This window comes from Pituophis catenifer, unplaced genomic scaffold, assembly GCF_029215685.1.
Source record: "Pituophis catenifer annectens isolate HBS135680 unplaced genomic scaffold, rPitCat1.0.hap2 SCAF_8, whole genome shotgun sequence".
Taxonomy (NCBI): domain Eukaryota; kingdom Metazoa; phylum Chordata; class Lepidosauria; order Squamata; family Colubridae; genus Pituophis; species Pituophis catenifer.
The window spans coordinates 83,057,669-83,077,177 of NW_027256888.1; the positions used below are offsets into that span (position 1 = coordinate 83,057,669).

The window sequence follows — 19,509 nt, forward strand, 5'->3', positions numbered from 1 at the left end:
TGATCCTCTTTTGCGACCTTCCAGCCAGCGAAATCGATGGGGAAGCCAGATTCACTAAGCCACCTCACTTAGTGACGGAAGGCCCAGGGTCCCAATTACGGTTGCAAGTCGAAGGCTTTGTGGTGTATTTCAAGAGCCAGCCCATGTCCGCACAACGCCGCCCCACCTGCAGTCCACCAGGTGTCCTTCTGAGCAGAACCTTTACCTTCTGCTCCTCTTCGTCGAGGACTTCCAGAAACCCATCATCATCTTCATCGTTCATGAAGGAGGTCAAGGAGGAACGGCGGAGGTAGATCGGGCTCTCGGGATTGACATTCTCCTTCTGAGGGCTGCGGAACTGAAGAGCAAAGATCCATAAACATGGCTTTCCTTGGCTATTTCCCAGGCAATCACGTCGTCCTAAGAATGACTCAGCTGGAGCTCCACCATCTCTTACTGGCTGCAAAATCAAGGTGATTCAGCTGCGAGCTGCAGCCAAACCATGTCCCAGGAAGTGTTCCCAAAGGGGCTTTTTTCAAAAGGCAACTGGACTTCCTTTGTTTTTTCCTTGAAGAGGTTTCGCTTCTCATCCAAGAAGCTTCTTCAGTTCTGACTGAATGGACCTGGATGGGCCAGAACTGAAGAAGCTGTTTGGATGAGAAGTGAAACGTCTTCCAGAAAAATCAAGAAAGCACCTTTGGGATAACCGTGACCTGGATGATGGAGAATCTCCACAGATAGGTTCGAGGATGGTTGTGCCACGCTGCCTTGCGAATAGCCCCCCTCTCCCGACCACCCCTCTAAACAATCCTCTTCCTTTCTGGTAGATCTAGGGGGGGCTGGCCTGTTTGGGGGGTCCTGTCACACTCGCAATATATCCCGGGATAGGACCCAGGAAGTGGGTCTTCTCTGATGCTGCCCCCCCCTCTGAAATCTGGTGACCCCCCCCCCCAACACGTCTTCCACAACAGGTGAGGTTTTGAATAGCTTGCCTTCAGAAGTTGCGGGTTGCGTCATCACAAAAAGAGGCCGGACAAGGCTTTGTGTGAAGTGCTACGGGGGCTCCTGCGTCAGCCGGGCGCTGGACTGTTCTCTACGCTACAGTCTGTGTGTAACTTTGAGGCTTAAACCTGATTTTGCCGCCTGTTTTTCCATTCTCATCTTTAACAAGGCTCACTGTGCATCGTAACAGCAACCACGTTAATTTTCCGTGGTTGACTTGCCACTGTTAGGCCCGTGAGGAGTTTTGCGGAGAGTCCCATGGATGAAATGGGCCGTAAAGCCAGGAAGGCCTCTGCAGCATGGACGCATGCACGCACAAGCCACCCTGCCTGCCCCCAAAACCCCCTTCCTCTTGGACGGCCCACACTCACCATCAGCTGCGGGGCAGAATTTGGTCTCTGGGCGAAGGGAGCCCTCTCTCCCTGCCCCCCGGAGAACCTGCTGGTAGGTCGGGAGGGCTTCTTGAAAATGGCCCCTTCCTGTCCGAAAGAGGAAAAGGTCAGCGGCTCCAATTTTAGGAAGCCAGAAAATGTGGGGAGGGGCGAGGGAAAGGAGGGGAAAGGCCAGGGAGAGGAAGGGAGGGAGGAAAATGACGGAAGGAAGCAAGGGGGGGAGGGAGGGGGGGAAGGAAGGAGGGAGGGAGGAAAGGGAAAAGGTAGGAAGAAAAGAAGGAGGGAGGGAGGGATGAAAATGAAGGAAGCAAGGGGGGAGGGAGGGAGGGAAGGAAGGAAGGAAGGAGGGAGGAAAGGAAAAAGGGAGGAAGGAAAGAAGGAAGGAGGGAGAGATGGATGGATGAAAATGAAGGAAGCAAGGGGGGAGGGAGGGAAGGAAGAAGGGAGGGAGGAAAGGGAAAAGGGAGGAAGGAAAGAAGGAAGGAGGGAGGGTGGGATGAAAATGAAGGAAGCAAGGGAGGAGGGAGGGAAGGAAGGAAGGGAGGGAGGAAGGAAGGAAAGAAGGAAGGAGGGAGGGAGGAGAAAAGGAGGGAGGGAGGAAGGAAAGAAGGAAGGAGGGAGGGAGGGATGAAAATGAAGGAAGCAAGGGGGGAGGGAGGGAGGGAAGGAAGGAATGAAGGAGGGAGGGAGGGAGGAAGGAGAAAATGATGGAGGGAGGGAGGGAAGGAAGAAGGGAAGATAGGAAGGAAGGAAAGAAGGAAGGAGGGAGGGAGAAGAAAGGGAGAAAGGGAAGAGAAGGTAAAAGAGGAAGAAGACAAAGTAAGGTGAAGAGAAGCAGGGAAGCGGGGGGGACGGGACAGAGGAGGAGGGGGGAAGGGAAGGAAGAGGGGAGGGGAGGGGGAGGGCCCAGGCACAGGGCCTTCCCCCCACTTACATTCTCCATGCTGTTTGGGGCAGCCGAGTTGTTCTGGCCAGGGCCGTTGCATTGTTTGCAGTGTGAAATGTTCCTGAGGACAGGACTGGAGCCCAGCAGCCTCACCTGAGAAGGGAAGACCGGCAGGTGAGGGAGGCAGAGATGCAGCAGGAGACAGAATTGGGCAAAGGGATCAAGGGGAGGCCTCCAGAGCAGCAAATTTGGGGGCCCCCCCCCGTTGCTTTCTTTTTCTCTGCAATTCCAACAGGGAAGTCTCCAGAGACCGGATTCACTTCTCCAGCCAGGAAAATTTGCCTCGTCACCGATCAATATTACAGGTAGTCCTCCACTTACATCAGTTCGTTCAGTGACCGCTCAAAGTTACAACGTCACTGAAAAAAAAGGGACTTACGGCCGTTTTTCTCACACTTACGACTTTTGCAGCATCCCCAAAAACATGCGATCAAAATTCAGATGCTTGGTCCTAACTGGTTCCTATTTATGACGGCCGCAGCATCCCGTTTTGTGACCTTCTGTCAAGCAAAGTCCACGGGGAAGCCAGATTCGCTTAACAAACCGGGTTACTAATTTATCTGTTTCAGAAATTCACTTAACAACTGTGGCAAGAAAGGTAACAAATCACTTAACAAATGTCTCCCTGAACAACAGAAGCGTTGGGCTCAGTTGCGGTCATAAGCCGAGGACTACCTCGGCAACATTTCCTGCCACAAATAAAGCGAGGGGCTGCTGCAAACTCCCCGTTGCCGACAATTCAGCAACCCGGTTCTCCTTCCTGGAACCCACAACCCACAAGGGTTTCCACCAAGTTCCCAGAGACGCAGAGATCGAGTACAGGACTCTCCAACCTTGGCAACTTGAAGCCTGGAGGACTTCAACTCCCAGAATTCCCCGACTGGGGAATTCTGGGAGTTGAAGTCCTCCAGGCTTCAAGTTGCCAAGGTTGGAGAGCCCTGATCTAGTAGACATCACAAAGACATCAAAGGCACGATGACGGCGTCGTAAAGATGGTGTCACCTGCCGGGACATTTTGGGCACCAGGTACCAGTTCCGTGGAAGGAGTGTTTTGTGTGGTGCCTGCATCCCACGGATGTGGCTCTGTTTGTTTCCATGGACCGGTTTCGGGCATGCCACGGGCTGGGAATTGGGGACCCTCAGGGTAAAGGATCAAGCCCACCCCTCATATTGAGGCCTCTTTCCCCAGGTACCCCCGTTTTCAAATTAATTGGGAGATCGGTGTCACCCCGATTGCTGCCCAACCTTCTGCCCAACCCTTTGCAGAGGAAACATCAACCCTGTTTCCTCTGCAAAGCCCACCCAAAGCCCACCCAAGGGACCCGACCAAGAGGACTCAACCAAGGCCCAAAGAGAAGCAGCATTTACCGGCAAGGACTTGATTCTCCGAAGGGGAAGCGATTCCCTGCAGAGGAAAACAGACAAGAATTAGTATTTCCGATTCTCACCTGACCTCACCGGACCTCAGAAGGACACCCCCGTCCCCCCCAAAAAATCCTTCTGCAAGGACCACGGGATGATGGCTTGCTTCCCAGGTAGGTCAAGACTTGCGAGACCCTCAGCCGCAACCCTAATGATTTCCCCACCCCACTTCCAATAGATTAGGGGTCTGCAACCTTAAACACTCAAAGAGCCATTTGGACCTGTTTCCCACAGAAAAGAAAACACCAGGAGCCACAAAAACCTTCCTGTGCCTGACTATTTCTTGAGCGGCCACAAAACTAGCATCTGTAGTTGAATTAAACGTTCTGTTTTCTTCTGAAACTTTTCTTTTCTTGGATTTATCCGTGGTTGGCCTGCCGGGGGTTGAAAAGCTCAATAAATCATGTGCTGACAGGTGTCGCACATTGGCGGTTGTGACGCATATTTTGAGTGACAGGGAGCCGCAGCAAAGGAGCAAAGGCCTCAAGCTGGCCTGGCCTAAATCTTCTCCCCTTTTAAATATAAATTTTAAATACAAATTTTAATCTGTTTAAATTATGGGGTATTTTAAATTCAGCCAAATTATTTAATTCGTTTTTAATCTATTTTAAATTTTTGTATTTCTGTGTTTTATCTTCTGGCTGTTCACCGCCCTGAGTCCTTCGGGAGAAGGGCGGTATAGAAATTTAATAAAATAAATAAATAAATAAATAAAAGAGCCACATGCAGCTCCAGAGCCGCAGGTTGCTGACCCCTGCAACAGATCATACAAAGCCTGCTGGAAAGAAGACAAGGCCTTCGTGGGCTCACGTGTGTCATGTCGTGTTATGGTGGCGTTCTTTCCCCCCACCCCTTCCTTCTCTCGCTAAAGCGAAACTGAAACCGGGGCTTTTGAAAGGAAGAACAAAAAACCCCCTTTCGGTTTTAGGCAGCGAGCAAAAACGCTGAGGGATCGTCCGGTTGCAAACCACAGGCGCCAAATTTGAATTTTGAACAGTTTTGTGTCACACCCGACACCCTTCACAGCTCTCAGCTGGGGGAAAAATTAGTCATCCTCTCCTTGCAGAAAAAAATATTACATTTCTGGAGAAAATCTGTGTCTATTCCCAATCGCTTCCATCCCAAAATAGTGTCATCCAGAATACAGAATGAAGAGAGTCGGAAGGGACCTTGAAGGTCTTCCAGTCCAACCCCCTGGCTCAAACAGGAGACCCCAAACCATTCCCAGACAAATGGTTGACCAATCTCTTCTGAAAAACCTTCAGTATTGCAGCACCTGCAACTTCTGGTGGCTTCAGGAGCCTTGGTGGTGCAGCGGACTAAAGCGCTGTTAAGTAACACCAGCTGCCTGCAATTACTGTGAGTTCGAATGTCACCAGGCTCAAGGTTGACTCAGCCTCCCATCCTTTCGAGGTAAGTAAAATGAGGACCCGGATTGTGGGGGCAATAAGCTGACTTTGTATTTTAAAAAAACACCGCGGGGGGGGGGGGGGAAGCCCTACTAAGCAGGTATATACAAAAAGTATGAAGGCTATTGCTTAACGCATTGTAAGCCGCCCTGAGTCTCCGGAGAAGGGCGGCATATAAATCGAACCAATAAATAAATAAATAAACAAACAAACTGTTCCACTGGTTAATTGTTCTGTCAGGGAAACCTCTCCTTAGTTCAAGGTTACGAACATGCGAATGATTTTTTAAATGTTATCTAATTCTGGGTTTTATTTAATTGACAAAACTAAGTAATAATTTTAATTAGCAATTTTATGATGTTTGTGTGTCTATATTTTTCTTGACTGTACACCGCCTTGAGTCCTACGGGAGAAAGGCGGTATAGAAATATAATAAATAAATAAATAAATAAATAAATAAATAAATAAATAAATAAATAAATAAATAAATAAATAAGGTTGCTTCTCTCCTTGATTAGTTTCCATCCATTGCAGCACACAGCTGGCTCATATTTAAGGGATTGTCCACTAGGACTCTAGGAATATCTGTACCAGGGGATTGTGCTTTTTCCATAAACGGCTCCCCTTTGCACCCCCCTACCCACCACACACAAAAACACACACACGGCCCCCTCCCCACGTGCCTTCTGCTTGAAACTGGACGCAAGTAACTTCCTGGCCACCCCAAGCCTTGTTGATGCGAGCTCCCTCAGAAGGGCCTCCAACATCTGGAGATCATTACGGCATTTCTGAGACGTGACCCATGGAGATACGTACAAAATTACAACAGAGAGAAGGAAAAAAACAACCCTACGCTTGTGCAGGATCAGAAAAGTCACGAAGGACGCAAAAGTTTTGCAAGGGAGGAGCCTCGTGAACCTGGGGCGGGGAAAATGCCCCTTCGGTGTCCTAAGGCAGGGGTCTCCAACCTTGCCAACTTTAAGACATGTAGACCAGCGGTGGATTTCCAATATTCTTACCACCGGTTCGCCCCACGCGCATGCCTTCCACACATGCCACTTTGCTCGCTTGCGCACTTCCCGCACATGCGCCCAGCCTCAAAAATGTGCCTAAATAGGACGGCACAGATTGGGGGTGAGTGAGATTTCCGCTACCAGTTCGCTTGAACTGGTACGAACCGGCTCTGTCCTAAGGAGTCCTTACTGACCTGCTGGCCTCCATCTTTAAGAAACCACTGCAGTTCATGTCCCTTCCTGATGCCAACCCTCCTCCACCAAGGAGCTGAATGACTGCAGGCAGTCCTCGACATTCAACAGCTCACTTAGCGACTGTTCAAAGTTACGACGTCACTGGAAAAAAAGGGACTTCTTCCTCTATCCGCTCTCTTCAAGCTCTCCCGGGGCTGGGCCTCATGTGCCCCCCACCCTTAAGAGGCCTCTTTTCCTCTTGAGAACCTGCAGCTTAGAAAGTGGGGAGGGGGCTTCCGCCATCCCCCCACCTTCCCCCCAGCATGCTTCGCTGGGTCAATTCAATTCCAAAGAGCCACAACAAAGGCAGGAGTTCAAAAGGGGCCTCCATGGCCATTGCCCCCACCTGCATGCAAATGAGGGGAATGGGGGGGGTCCAGCCAGGCGCCATCTGTCAGATATAAGCCCCCTTGCATTCACCCCCAACCAACCATCCTGCCTCTCCCCCCACACACACAGCGAGAAGGGGAGCATGTGCACAAAACTCTCCCCAACCCTCTCCACTACTCAAAAATCAAAGTCACCGGGAGAAGCCCAATTCGTTTTAACGGCCACATGCTTCACTTAACAACGTGCAGGGAATCGCTTAACAACCAGGGCAAACATGTTGGCAAAAAAACAAACAAACGAGGCCCGCTTCACGAGAGACACAACTCGCTTAAAAGAACTTGTCTCGCTTAGCCACAGAGTTTCGGGGGTTCTCACTTGCGGTCATAAATCAAGGACCTCCTGTGGAAACCTTGGATTTGCCCTCCGGGCCGTCCCGTTTGCAAGGATGAAACGCAAAGGCCCCGGATTGCTCAAACTTCTTGGAAACGGGTTGTGCAAAGGATTTAAGCCCCCAAATCCCATCACAGCGGACAACAAAGCACCCTTAAGCCAGGAGCAATAAATAGATTAGGATCTCACATCCGAAACCCGACAAAAGGAAAAAAAAACTCTCCAAACAAGAAAAATTCCCACGAACTTCTCCCCACCAGCCTCACACCAACAACTCTGCCCATTTGGCTTCGGTTTCATCCCCTTCTTTGGCCCAGTTTGATTTCACCCTCCCAAACGAGCCATTTAAAACTACAGGCGGTCCTCGCTTTACGACCAAAGTTGAGTGCACTGAAACGAAGCAACTTACGACCGTTGAGCACACTTACGACCATCCCGATGCTCGGCAACTGACTCATATTTATGACGGTCACAGTGTCCCGGGATCGTGTGATCCGCTTTTGTGACCTTCTGAAAGGCAAAGTCAACGGGGAAGCCATATTCACTTAACAACTGTGTGACTAACTTAACAGCTGCAGGGATTCGCTTAACAACAGGGGCAAGAAAGGTTGCAAGATTGGGTCGGTCAGGTGAGGGTCTCGACTCACAGCGATCGTAATATTCTGGGTTCCGTTACCGTCATAAATCAAGGATCCTCTTTCCAGCATTGGTTGTTTTTATCCATTTTTATCATTTTCTCTCTTACGCTTTTAATGCCGTCAGGAGTCACTTCGAAACGAGACGGGCAGCAATTACGTTGAGTCAATAAATAAAATTAATCATAAATTTGGAGACAACAGATAAAACTTCCCCACGCAAATTCCTTTTATGTCAGTTTTAATGATACGTTTGTTCTTTCCTTTGTACATTTTATTTTTATTGTTAGCGTTTGAAGACGTTGGTTTGGGGGTTTTTTTTTTTTCTTCCTTTTGCATTTTAACTTTGGAAAATAATAAACATTTGTAAAAAATAAAAGAAATCCCTCAACTCCTACGTCCCCCAAACGCTCTCATTTTTGAAGAGAAGATAAAAAATATTGTTATATGGGCACAATACCCCACACAATTCCCGTGTTTACACAGAAGAGCATGCCGACTTACAGATCCTCAGGAAACATCTCCACATCTGGCTCCATAGGAGAGTCGGGGCCAACACCTGCACGACAGAAAAAGATGATTACTGGTAGTCCTCGACTTACGTACAATTCATTTAGTGACCATCCAAAGTTACAAAGCGACTTAGGACTGTTTTTTGCCACACTTACAACCGTTGCAGCATTCTCCCAAGGTCATTATTCGGACGCTTGGCCACTGGCTCGTATTTATGACGGACGCAGTGCCCCAGAGGTCACGTGATCCCCAGCCAAGTCAAGGCCTGGCTGGGGAATTCTGGGAGTTGAAGTCCGCAGGTTCGTCATGTCGCCATCGTTGCCCACCCATGTTTTAGAGCCGTGATGGCGAACCTATGGCACGTATGCCATAGGTGACACGCGGAGCCATATCGGTGGGCACGCGAGCATTGCCCTAGCTCAGCTGATTTTTGGGCCTTTGGGCCCACCGGATGTCAGGAAACAGGCTATTTCCGGTCTCCAGAGGGCCTCCGAGGGGGTGGGGAAGGCCGTTTTCACTCTCCCCAGGCTCCTAGAAAGGCTCTGGAGCCTGGGGAGAGTGAAGAACGGGCCTTCCAGTCCCACCGGGGGAATGGGGCCAGAGCCTCCGAGGGAATGGGGAAGGCTGTTTTCGCCCTCCCCAGGCTCTAAGAGTCTGGAGTCTGCGGAGGGCGAAAAACGGGCCTACTGGGCCCACTATGTCATCGTGTGCCAAAAGTGAGGGGAGCGCAAGGGTGTTGCGCACACATACGTGCGGGGGGGCACACTGAATTATGGATGTGGGCACGCGTGGGCGCAACCCCCCCATGCTCCCCCACGCTTTTGGCACACGACAGCAAAAAGGTTAGCCATCACTGTTTTAGAGGGTCTGTGATCATTGCTGACAGTCACTAAGAGACCCAGTCGTTAAGTCGAGGACTAGCTGCGTAGCCCGCTGAGATGCGGCAGACCCGGTTCGGAAAGCCATGGGTTCAAATTCAGCCCCACCCGTCTCGAATCTCACCTGAGTCGGTCGATTCCGAAGATACCGAATCTTGAGAGGTCCATTCCTTTCTGAAGTCTAGGTTGAGCTTCTTTTTCCTTTTGGGGGTGTCCCAGTCACTGCAATGCAAAGGGAAGGAGAATGGTAGTAGTGTGGTCTAAAGCACCCTGTTATTAAGACCAGCTGCCTGCAATTACTGCAGGTTCGAATCTCGCCAGGCTCAAGGTTGACTCAGCCTTCCATCCTTTCTAAGGTAGGTAAATTGAGGACCCAGATTGTGGGGGCAATAAGCTGACTTTGTATAAATATACAAAAGGATGAAGGCTATTGCTTAGCGCATTGTAAGCCGCCCTGAGTCTCCGGAGAAGGGCGGCATATAAATCAAATTTTTAAAAAAAAGGGGGGGGGAGGGAATTAAGATCACCCCACTAATTGCTAATTGGCCCCGATTCCTTTCCTTCCATTTCTTCCTGAAAGCTCGCTTCAAGAAACTTGCAATTAATATTTATTTTTTTCTGAGTTCTTCTCCTGGCTCTTTTCATTCTCCCTAGTTCATCATCATCATTATTTCTTTAGTACAGAGGTAGTCCTTGACTTACAACAGTTCATTTAGTGACTCTTCAAAGTTACATCACTGAAAAAAGTTACCTACGGCCATTTTTCACACTTACGACCATTGCGGCATCCTCAGGTGATCAAAATTCAGACCCTTGGCAACTGACTCGTATTTATGACAGTTGTAGTGTCATAAACCGGGGTCACGTGATCCCCTTTTACGACCTGCAGACCAACCAAGTCAAAGGGGAAGCCAGATTCACTTAACAACTGGGTTACACTAACTGAACAACCGCAGTTATTCACTTAACAACCGCAGCAAGAACGGTCATAAAATGGAGCAAAACTCACTTTAACAATTGTGTCGCTTAGCAATAGAAATTTTGGGCTACCTGTATTGGATTTAACTGAATGTTTTTAAACTTTTCGTGCCTAATGTTCTAATGCCGTGTTTCTCGACCTTGGTAGCTTGAAGATGGGTGGACTTCAACTCCCAGAAACCCCCAGCCAGCGCTGCTGGCTGGGGGATTCTGGGAGTTGAAGTCCACCCATCTTCAAGCTTCCAAGGTTGAGAAACACTGTTCTAATGCCTTTTTTTAAAATTCTGTCATTGTCTCGTTCTGTATTGATGGCCTGGTCAGTCGGCCGGAACGAGACAAATTTCATAAATTTAACAAATTGGACAAATGAAATTTGCATTTCCTGAGCCATACCCACCCAGTTTTTTTTTTTAGTTTTTTGGCTTTGTTAAAAAGGCTGGTTTATCTGAAACAAAACTGTCACCAGGAAGGGATGAATGATTAACCACCAGCCAGGTGGCTCGGAGAACAGCCCTGGCAGCTGATCCGATCATCGTCTCCGATTCAAGCCTGCCATGAGCCATTTCCCATGAATAACAGAGTAACAGAGTTGGAAGGGACCTTGGAGGTCTTCTAGTCCAACCCTCTGCTCAAGCAGGACACCCTTCAGTCTAGTGATGGAGCAACCACAACTTCTAGTGGCAAGCTGTCCCACCGGCTAATTGTTCTCACTGCCAGGAAAAACTCCCTTTCGTTCTAGTTTCGATCTCTCTTGATCAATGGATGAAAAGTGATCAAGGCGAGACCCAGCCTAGAAAGGAGGATAATAATTATTATTAAAATTATTATATTAAAAAATATTTAAAATTATTAATGAAAATAATAATTTCCTAACGGTGACTTATCAGTGGGAACAATTAATGGCTTCCAGAATTTATGGGTGCTCCAACACTGAAGGTTTTTTTTTAGAAGAGACTGGCACAGCGGTTTGTCTGAAATGGTATAGGATCTCCTCCTTGGGGTTGGACTAGAAGACCTCCGAGGTCCCTTCGAACTCTGTTATTCCACTCTGTGTCAAAGCAGGGGGGGGGAAAGGCTAGCGTTAAGACCCTTTTCTGGGTTTAATCATGGCCACTTGTGCTAACCAGGCTTGGCTGGGTTCACTCAACATGCGAAGGGGCAAAAGGGACTTCTTGGGTGATTCCCCCCAACACACAGACATCCATTTTTGCAAGAAAAAAGACTTAGCACTTGGAGCTCCCTGGTCAACCAAGGGGGTCCTTCCAGCCTTGTGTAGCAGCCCCTTCCTTCCTGAGCATCAGGCTGTGGGAAGGGGCCTCTCTCTCTCTCTACGCCACGTGTTGCAAGCACCCTCCACGCTCAGCCTGGCTCCCTCTCTTCCTCCTCACATTATGCAGAGAATTACAATAGGAGCAGCTGCTCCTGGGAGCATTCGTGCAGAAGGCCGGGGAGGAAGGGAAAAAATGCCAGAAGCAGGAGGAGGCCCTGCCAAAAACTGGCACTCAATGGGGAGGAAGAAAAGAGGGTCAGGGTTAAAGCCGCCTTTAAAAAACGCCTTTAAAAAGAGCCGATGGCAGCCTAACCGTTGCCGGAAAAAGAGGGGAGGGTTCAGAGAAGCTTCTTTGGGGAGTCCCCCCATCAAGACACACCCAACCCCAAAACGTACAATTCCCATCAGAAACCTCTTTCCTTAAAAAAAAATCTGCCTCCGGCCAGGAAAACAAAAATCTGAATTTGCCAACATGTGGAATAAATTCAAATGTGTGCTGCAGGCAATGGGAAGGCAGACATTCCAACAAACCAATCGCACCCCCCCCCAACTTTCTCCCAGCACAGGAATCTTATTGAGGGAGGGGGGGAAGGGAAGGGTCAGGGAGGGCAGCCCCCAAACAGGCCTGGCTTCCCAGAGGAAAGTGGCTGGGACCCAGAGCCAAACGCTCCAATGGAGGGGCAAGCAAAGCATATTTGCAGGCCGACCGGGGAAAACAGTGGGGCTATCTCCGGGATCTCCCCCTAGTCCAGCTAGACGTAAACTAGGATTCCCACATCCAGTGGCAGTTAAGTCTCTTGCTCCTGAGTAAGTGCACCCAGAAGCACTTCCCCCCCCCCCCCGCAGGCCCTTGCTCCCCAGTGCATGGCCTTGGGGTGGGGGGCTCCCACAATAGGGGACAAGGGTAGGCTACAGACCAAGCCATCCCAAAGGGTCAGGCTGCAAGGAGGGAACTGCTTGATGAGGGAAGGCTGGGGGGGGGGCTCCCTAGCTGCCCCCCTCCCTGTTGCTCCTTCCTGATCAGAGGCAGCCAGGTGGAAGGGAGCCCCCTCCCCTCAATTCAGCTTATCTGAGAGGCTCACTTCCAGCTGTGTATGTGGGGGTCCTTCCCACCGCAAAAGACCCCAACCCTTCCCGCTAGTGAATTTCAGTTTTGCCCTAACATGCCAAGGACTGCTTAGCCTTAGGGAAAGGCTTTGCCCCAAGTTTCTCCAACCAGAGGTTCCCCCCCCAAGTCAGAAAGAGACCCCCTGCAGCCTGCCCAGTAGGCTGATGGGGGGTCTTTTCTGCCCTCCTGGCCCCAGCATGGAAGGAAAGGGGCCCTTGACCTTGGCAGCACCTTTTGGGGGGGGCAAAGGCCAAGCATTTCTCCCACCCCCTGCAACCCCCCCCCCACCGAGAGTTCCTCCGGGCAGGCTGATAAAGCTCCTCCCCCCCCCCGCTCTGCACATCTGGAGGGCCGCGAATCTCCCCCTCCCTCCCGCGGGGCCCGGCCTGCCCTTCCCCCGCAAGCCTGACAGCCCAGCCCGCGTCCACATTCCTGCCGCCAAAGGATCCGCTTTTGTCCGCCCTCCTGCCCACGCGGTCCCGGTTCTCGCCCCGCAATCCCCCCACCCCCACCCGCGATGGGGGAAAGGAGGCATGCCGGAGAGGAAGAGAGAGAGAGAGAGAGGGAAAGAGGAAGAGAGAAAGGGAGGGGAAGGGGAATAGAGGGGAAAGAGGGAGGAAGCGAGAGAGGGAAAGGAAGGGAAGGCGGGAGAGAAGAGAGGAGGGAAAGAGAGAAAAGGGGAAAGAAAGAGAGGGAAAGAGGAAGAGAGAAAAGGAAAGAGAGGGAGGGGGAGGAGAGAGAGAGGGAAGGGAAGAGGAAGAGGGGGAAATTGAAAGAGAGAGAGACAGAGGGAAGGAGAGAAAGAGGAAAAGAAAGAGGAGAAAGGAAGGGAAGGCGGGAGAAGAGAGGGGGAAAGTGAAAGAGAGGGAGGGAGAGAGAGGGGGAGAGTGAAAGAGAGAGGGGAAAGAAAGAGAAAGGAAGGGAAGGAGAGAGAAAGAGAGGGAAGGAGAGAGAAAGAGATGGGAAGGAAAGAGGAAGAGAAGGAGGAAGAGAGAGGGAAGGAGAGAAAGAGGAAAAGAAAGAGGAGAAAGGAAGGGAAGGCGGGAGAAGAGAGGGGGAAAGTGAAAGAGAGAGAAAAGGGGAAAGAAAGAGAAAGGAAGGGAAGGAGAGAGAAAGAGAGGGAAGGAAAGAGGAAGAGAGAGGGAAGGAGAGAAAGAGGAGAAAGAAAGAGAGAGAAGGAGAGAGGGAGGGGGGGGGTCCTTCCTTCCTGCCTGCCCGCCCCGCTTTACCTGCCCAGCCCGGCCAGCTGGTCCATGTGGAGGGCCAGGTGGGTGACCGGGGACATGGCGGCGGGGCGGCTGCCGGGGAGGCCGGGCAGGGCGCGGGGCTGGCGGGCTTGGCGTCGGGGCTCCGGGGAGCGGGCGGGGGAGCCGGCGGGGTCCATGGGCAGAGCCTCCACGGGGCAAAGCGGCTCCAACTCCGGCTCCGGCTCTGCTTTGCGCCTCCAGCCCTGCGCGCCAAAGAGGCGAGCCCGAGTCGTCGGCGCGGGAGCTGGCCCGGCTCCTCCTCTCCCGGCCCGGCCCGGCCCCGCAGCTGCCCTCCCCTCCCCTCCCCTCCCCTCCCCCGGCCAGCCCCGCATTCAGATTCGAAAAATAACAGAGCCAAGAGGCGCAGCGCCAACCAATGGCTGCGCAGGCGGAGGAGGAGAAAATGCGCAAAACCGCAGCAGGAAAAGAAAAGGGGAAGGGGGGGGGAAGAGGAGGAGGAGGGGGGAGCACGTGACTGGCTTTTTTTTTTTTTGCACTGGTGGGGGGCTGTGCGTGCCCCCCCCAGCCTCCCACTCAACCCCCCCCCCCCCCCACACACACACAGAGCTTCCAGCTGCAACTTGCAAACCGAAATTGCCAAGCCGGAGTGGCTGGCAGCCTCTGGCTCTAACGGGAGGCCTGGCTGGGGGGGGGGGGGGAGGTGAAGTGTGGGGGGGGTCACATTGGAATTGGGGGTTTGTGGCCTGGCAGGAGGGGCGCCTCTGCAGCCCGTCAATCTTGGTCCCCTTGAAGAGGGTGGGGGGACTTCGACTCCCAGCGTTCCCCAGCCAGCCATGGGGTGGCAGAGCATTTTTCTGGGGAGGGAAGGAGGGGTCCTGATTCTTCCCTGAGCAACAGTAGGGTTTGTGTTGTTTCCCTTGGGGGGGGGCACCAAGTTTGGGGTCTGATTCTCAGCACTTTCCCCAATCTGGATTTAATCTCTCTCTCTCATTCTTTCTCTCCCTCTCTAATTCTCTTCTTTCATTTTCTCTTTTCTCCCTCTGACTTTCTTTCTCTCTCACATTCTCTGTCTCATTCTTTCATTCTCATTCTTTTTCCTCACTTTCCGTCTCTTTCTCTATCCTCTTTTCATTCTTTCTCTCATTCTTTCTCTCCCTCTCATTCTTTCATTTTCTCTTTTCTCTGTCTTTCTCTCATTCTTTCTCTCTTACATTCCCTATCATTTTCATTCTTTCTCTCATTCTTTCTCTCTCATTTTTTTCCCTCACTTTCCGTCTCCTCTATCTCATTCTTTCATTCTCTCTCTCATTCTTTCTCTGTCTCGTTCTTTTTCCTCACTTTCCGTCTCCTTCTCTATCTCCTCCTTTCATTCTCTCTCTCATTCTTTCTCTCCCTCTCTCATTCTTTCATTTTCTCTTTTCTCTCTGTCTTTCTCTCATTCTCTTTCTCTCTTTCATTCTCTATCTCATTCTTTCATTCTCTCTCATTCTTTCTCTGTCTCATTTTTTCCCTCACTTTCCGTCTCCTCTATCTCATTCTTTCATTCTCTCTCTCATTCTTTCTCTGTCTCATTCTTTTTCCTCATTCTCTGTCTCCTCTATCTCATTCTTTCATTCTCTCTCTCATTCTTTCTCTCCCTCTCTCATTCTTATATTCTCTCTCTCATTCTTTCTCTGTCTCATTTTTTCCCCTCACTTTCCATCTCCTCTATCTCCTCCTTTCATTCTCTCTCTCATTCTTTCTTTCCCTCTAATTCTTTTTCTCTTTTCTCTCATTCTCTCACACATTCTCTATCTCATTCTCTCATTCTTTTTCCTCACTTTCTGTCTCATATTCTCTCTCACTCTCTCTCGTGCACACACATACACAACCTATGAGTTTTGAACGCACCACTGCCTTCCAGTCCCTCTGCCCACCAAAATACCAACCCAAGCACGGTAATAAACTCAAATAGACAAAAGTTGTGATGAGAAAGGCAAGTTAAAAGAAAAGGGTGGGTGGGGGAAATCAGGATACCATCTGGCAGGGTGAGATGTGTGAACAAAGAGACTTTGGCCGCACAATCCCCAAGTTGCATTCTTGGCATTTTATGGATGATTTGCCTTCCGCTGCTTTCTGGCCACACCTCCCCCTGGATTTTTTTCTTTTACCTCTGGATGCCAGCACCTTCTCCGAAAACATGCTGAAAAAGGTGGAATAAACAAAGAAACACCTGGCCTGGAAAGGTAGACAGATGGAATATGTAAGTTTGATAAGGTCAGTTGTGGCAGGTGGAGAACTATTGTGGGTTGTGTATCCTGCAGCCGTTTGTGCAAATAAACAATGTGCTTTCAGTTTGTCCAGGATATAACACACAAATGTTCCACTATGTGGCAATTGCTGACTTAAACGCAGGCGGTCCTCGACATACGGCCACAATTGAGCTCAAAACTTCCCTTGCTAAGCAGGACAGCTGTTAAGCAGGTTTTGCCCCGTTTTACGACCTTTGTTGCTTGTTAAATGAATCACTGCAGGTTTTAGTAACTCGGTTGTTAACTGAATTGGGCCCGTTGACTTTGCTTGTCAGGACACAAAAGGGATCACATGACCCCGGGACATTGCAACCGTCATAAATATGAGTCAGTTGCCAAGTGCCCCAATTTTGATCGAGTGACTGTGGAGATGCTGAAGCAGTCGTAAGTGTGAAAAATATAGTCATAAATCACTTTTTTCAGTGTTGTAACTTTGAACAGTCACTAAATGAACGGTTGTAAATCAAGGATTCAATGTCAGCATGCCAAATCTACATGGCACGGGAAAATGGGAAATATGGGACATTTGTTTGAATCTCGGTATTGAATCCTTGGCCTGAAAATATCCAAGCAATTCAAAGCCTCAAGAGTTGAATGGCCAGAAATGAACTCTGATGGAACGAAAGAAAGTTCTAAATATACGGATAGTCTTTAGTCCAGAATACAATCCCTGGTTGTATAAACAGGAACAGGACCAAAATCACAGCCATTAATTGCAACGGGCAGTTTCCTGACTAAGTGCAAAGTGCAAACTCAACCCAATTCAGCCAACATCCTTGGTTGTATAAACAGAGGCGTAGAATCAAAATCAGGTGAAGTCTTAGTACTTCTTGATAAATCCTTAGTAAGGCCACACCTGGAATCCTGCATCCAGTTTGGGTCACCACATTACAAAAAAAAAAAAGGTTGAGACTTTGGGAAAAAGTGCAAAGAAGAGCAACTAAGAGGATTAAAGGCCTGGAGACTAAAACATACGAAGAACGGTTACATAAATTGGGTTTGGCCAGTCTAGTGAAGAGAAGGACTACAGGAGACATAATAGCTGCCTTCCAATATTTGAGGGAGGCCAACCTATTCTCCAAAGCACCAGAGGGCAGGACAAGAAGCAATGGATGGAAACTAATCAAGGAGAGAAGCAACCTGGAAATAAGGAGAAATTTCCTGACGGAACAATTAACCAGTGGAACAACCTGCCACCAGCTGGAGGCTTTTAAGAAGAGACTGGATAATCATTTGTCTGAAATGGTAGAGGGTCTCCTGTCTGAACAGAGGTTGGACTAGAAGACCTCCAAGGTCCCTCCCAGCTCTGTTTATTCTGTTCTGTTCTAATTTTCTATTCTATTCATCACTGGAGGTTATCTGAAATGGTAGAGGATCTCCTGCTTGAACCAGGGGGTTGGACTGGATGACCTCCAAGGTCCCTTCCAGCTCTGTTCTGATGGATAGGCTGTGTTTAACACCCCCGCTGTTGTTATTGCAGAAACTCTTGCAATGGCTCACATTTTCCATCCTGTGAGTGGCCAGGGCTGGGCCCTGGTTGTAGGTCAGCTCAGTCCAGAGGTCAGGTGTGAGACACACACACACACACACACACACACACACACACACACACACACACCTTGACGGGTGGGGAGGTGGTGGCTGCTTCTGAATGCTGGTTATCTGTTTGGCACCAGGCGCCCCACCAAGGGCGTCTCCAAGATTTTGGCAGGAGCATTATCACCCGCGGAGGGGCCGGCGGCTCCAGCCGGACGTGGCTGCAGAGAGGGAGCTAATCAGGGGTGCGTCATGGAGGGAGGGAGGGTCTCGCCTTGCCTGACAGGGATCAGGTTCAGGGTCTAGCAGGACCCTCCGGTGGTCCCATGCCAAGACACGGCCACCCCAAAGGGGTACATCGCTCTGTCTCATCTCTCTCTCTCTCTCTCTCTCTCTCTCTCTCTCTCTCTCTCTCTCTTCTCTCACACACACACACACACACACTTCTCCCACATAAATCATCTCACACACACACACACACACGTCTCTTCCTCACACACATACACCCCCAATGTCTCACATGCACACACATGTCTGACACACGTCTCTCCCACAGAAGCCTCTCACACACACATACGTCACTCCATCACGCACATACACATCTCTCACACATACACACACAAGGCTTTCAATGTATATACACACCTCTCTCACACGCACACAAGTCTCACTCACACATAGACATACATCTCAAATACACACTTCACACACAAGTATCACACACACTTCTCACACTGAATCATCACACACACACACGTCTCTCCCTCCCACACATACACAATGTCTTTCACATGCACACACGTCTCTCACACAGAAGCCTCACACACACAAGTCTCTCCATCGCACACATACACACCTCTCTCTCTCACACGTCATACACATTTCTCACACAAACACATCTCACATGACACAAGCCTCTCACATACACACCTTTCTCTTTCACACACATGCACAAGCCTTTGATGTATACACACATCTCTCACGTGCACTCAAGACTCGGTCACGCATACACACACGCCTCTCTGATAACACAAAATCTCACACACACACCTCGCACACAAGTCTCTACCCATGAACAGATTTCTCGCACACAGAAACACACCTCTCTCACTTCCATACAAGTCTCTCACACACCCACATTTCTCACACACATGGACACACCTCTCTCACACGTGCACAAGTCTCTTTCTGTCTCTCTCTCTCTCTCTCTCTCTCTCTCTCTCTCTCACACACACACACACACACACACACACACATACACACACACACACACAGAGTTGTTTTTACAATTGCCAAAAATGGCTGCCCTGGGGGGGAATTCACATCATAGTAAAGCCGCTTCTCATTCAGCTCTTCTAAATCGCTGCTGATTTTCTACAGAAAAGGGAGAAACGGGGATTGGGTGCTTAATCTGGAACATAATCCACTTTGTGAGAAATCGGAGCCCTTTGATAAGGAGCCAGATGTCTTCCAACGAATCGAACATCATTTCTTTCTAAGCAGCATCTGCAGATTAGAGGAAAATGGCTGCTGCCTCTAGCTTCATTAATCTCAATAATTAATCCCCATGCAGGGATTAATTATGTCTGTGAAATATCTCCAGGGGTTTCTTGAGTAAAGGGCCCCTGAATTTAATTTGTTTGATACCGGGAGGTTCTGAAGCGAATGGATTTTGGGGGCCCACCCTGTCTACACGTGAGAGAGAACCTGGGAAAAATGTGCTGGGCGAGGCAATTGCTAGGTATGACAAGCAGAGGCCTGCCTGCCTGCCAACATTTTGTGTTGCAGAGACACAAAGCAGAGGGAATAATGACAGGATGCAAGCGCCTGCTATGAATGATGCAGAAAATATTTTTTTCTTTTCTTTTCTTGAAGCCTGGGATTTTTCTGGCAGCCAAAGGGATTGTTGGCATCTACTGCAAATATATATATATATATATATATTGTAGGAAATGTAAATGAAAGAAACCAAGGA

At 49.7% G+C, this 19,509-nt stretch overlaps 1 protein-coding gene across 2 annotated transcripts in view; it reads right to left on the reverse strand.

The window, feature by feature from the left end:
• The window catches only part of CDC25B (cell division cycle 25B), a 29,940-nt gene extending 15,982 nt beyond the window's left edge, over positions 1 to 13,958 (reverse strand). For both annotated transcript variants that reach the window (XM_070948107.1, XM_070948105.1), the window contains exons 1-7: positions 13,729 to 13,958; positions 9,268 to 9,365; positions 8,257 to 8,311; positions 3,688 to 3,724; positions 2,308 to 2,412; positions 1,353 to 1,460; positions 206 to 337 (exon numbers count right to left, since the gene is read on the reverse strand). In XM_070948107.1, coding sequence (XP_070804208.1) covers positions 206 to 337; positions 1,353 to 1,460; positions 2,308 to 2,412; positions 3,688 to 3,724; positions 8,257 to 8,311; positions 9,268 to 9,365; positions 13,729 to 13,883 — 690 coding nt within the window. In that variant the 5' untranslated portion in view covers positions 13,884 to 13,958. The remainder of the gene's footprint in view (positions 1 to 205; positions 338 to 1,352; positions 1,461 to 2,307; positions 2,413 to 3,687; positions 3,725 to 8,256; positions 8,312 to 9,267; positions 9,366 to 13,728) is intronic.
• Positions 13,959 to 19,509: the final 5,551 nt, after the last annotated feature.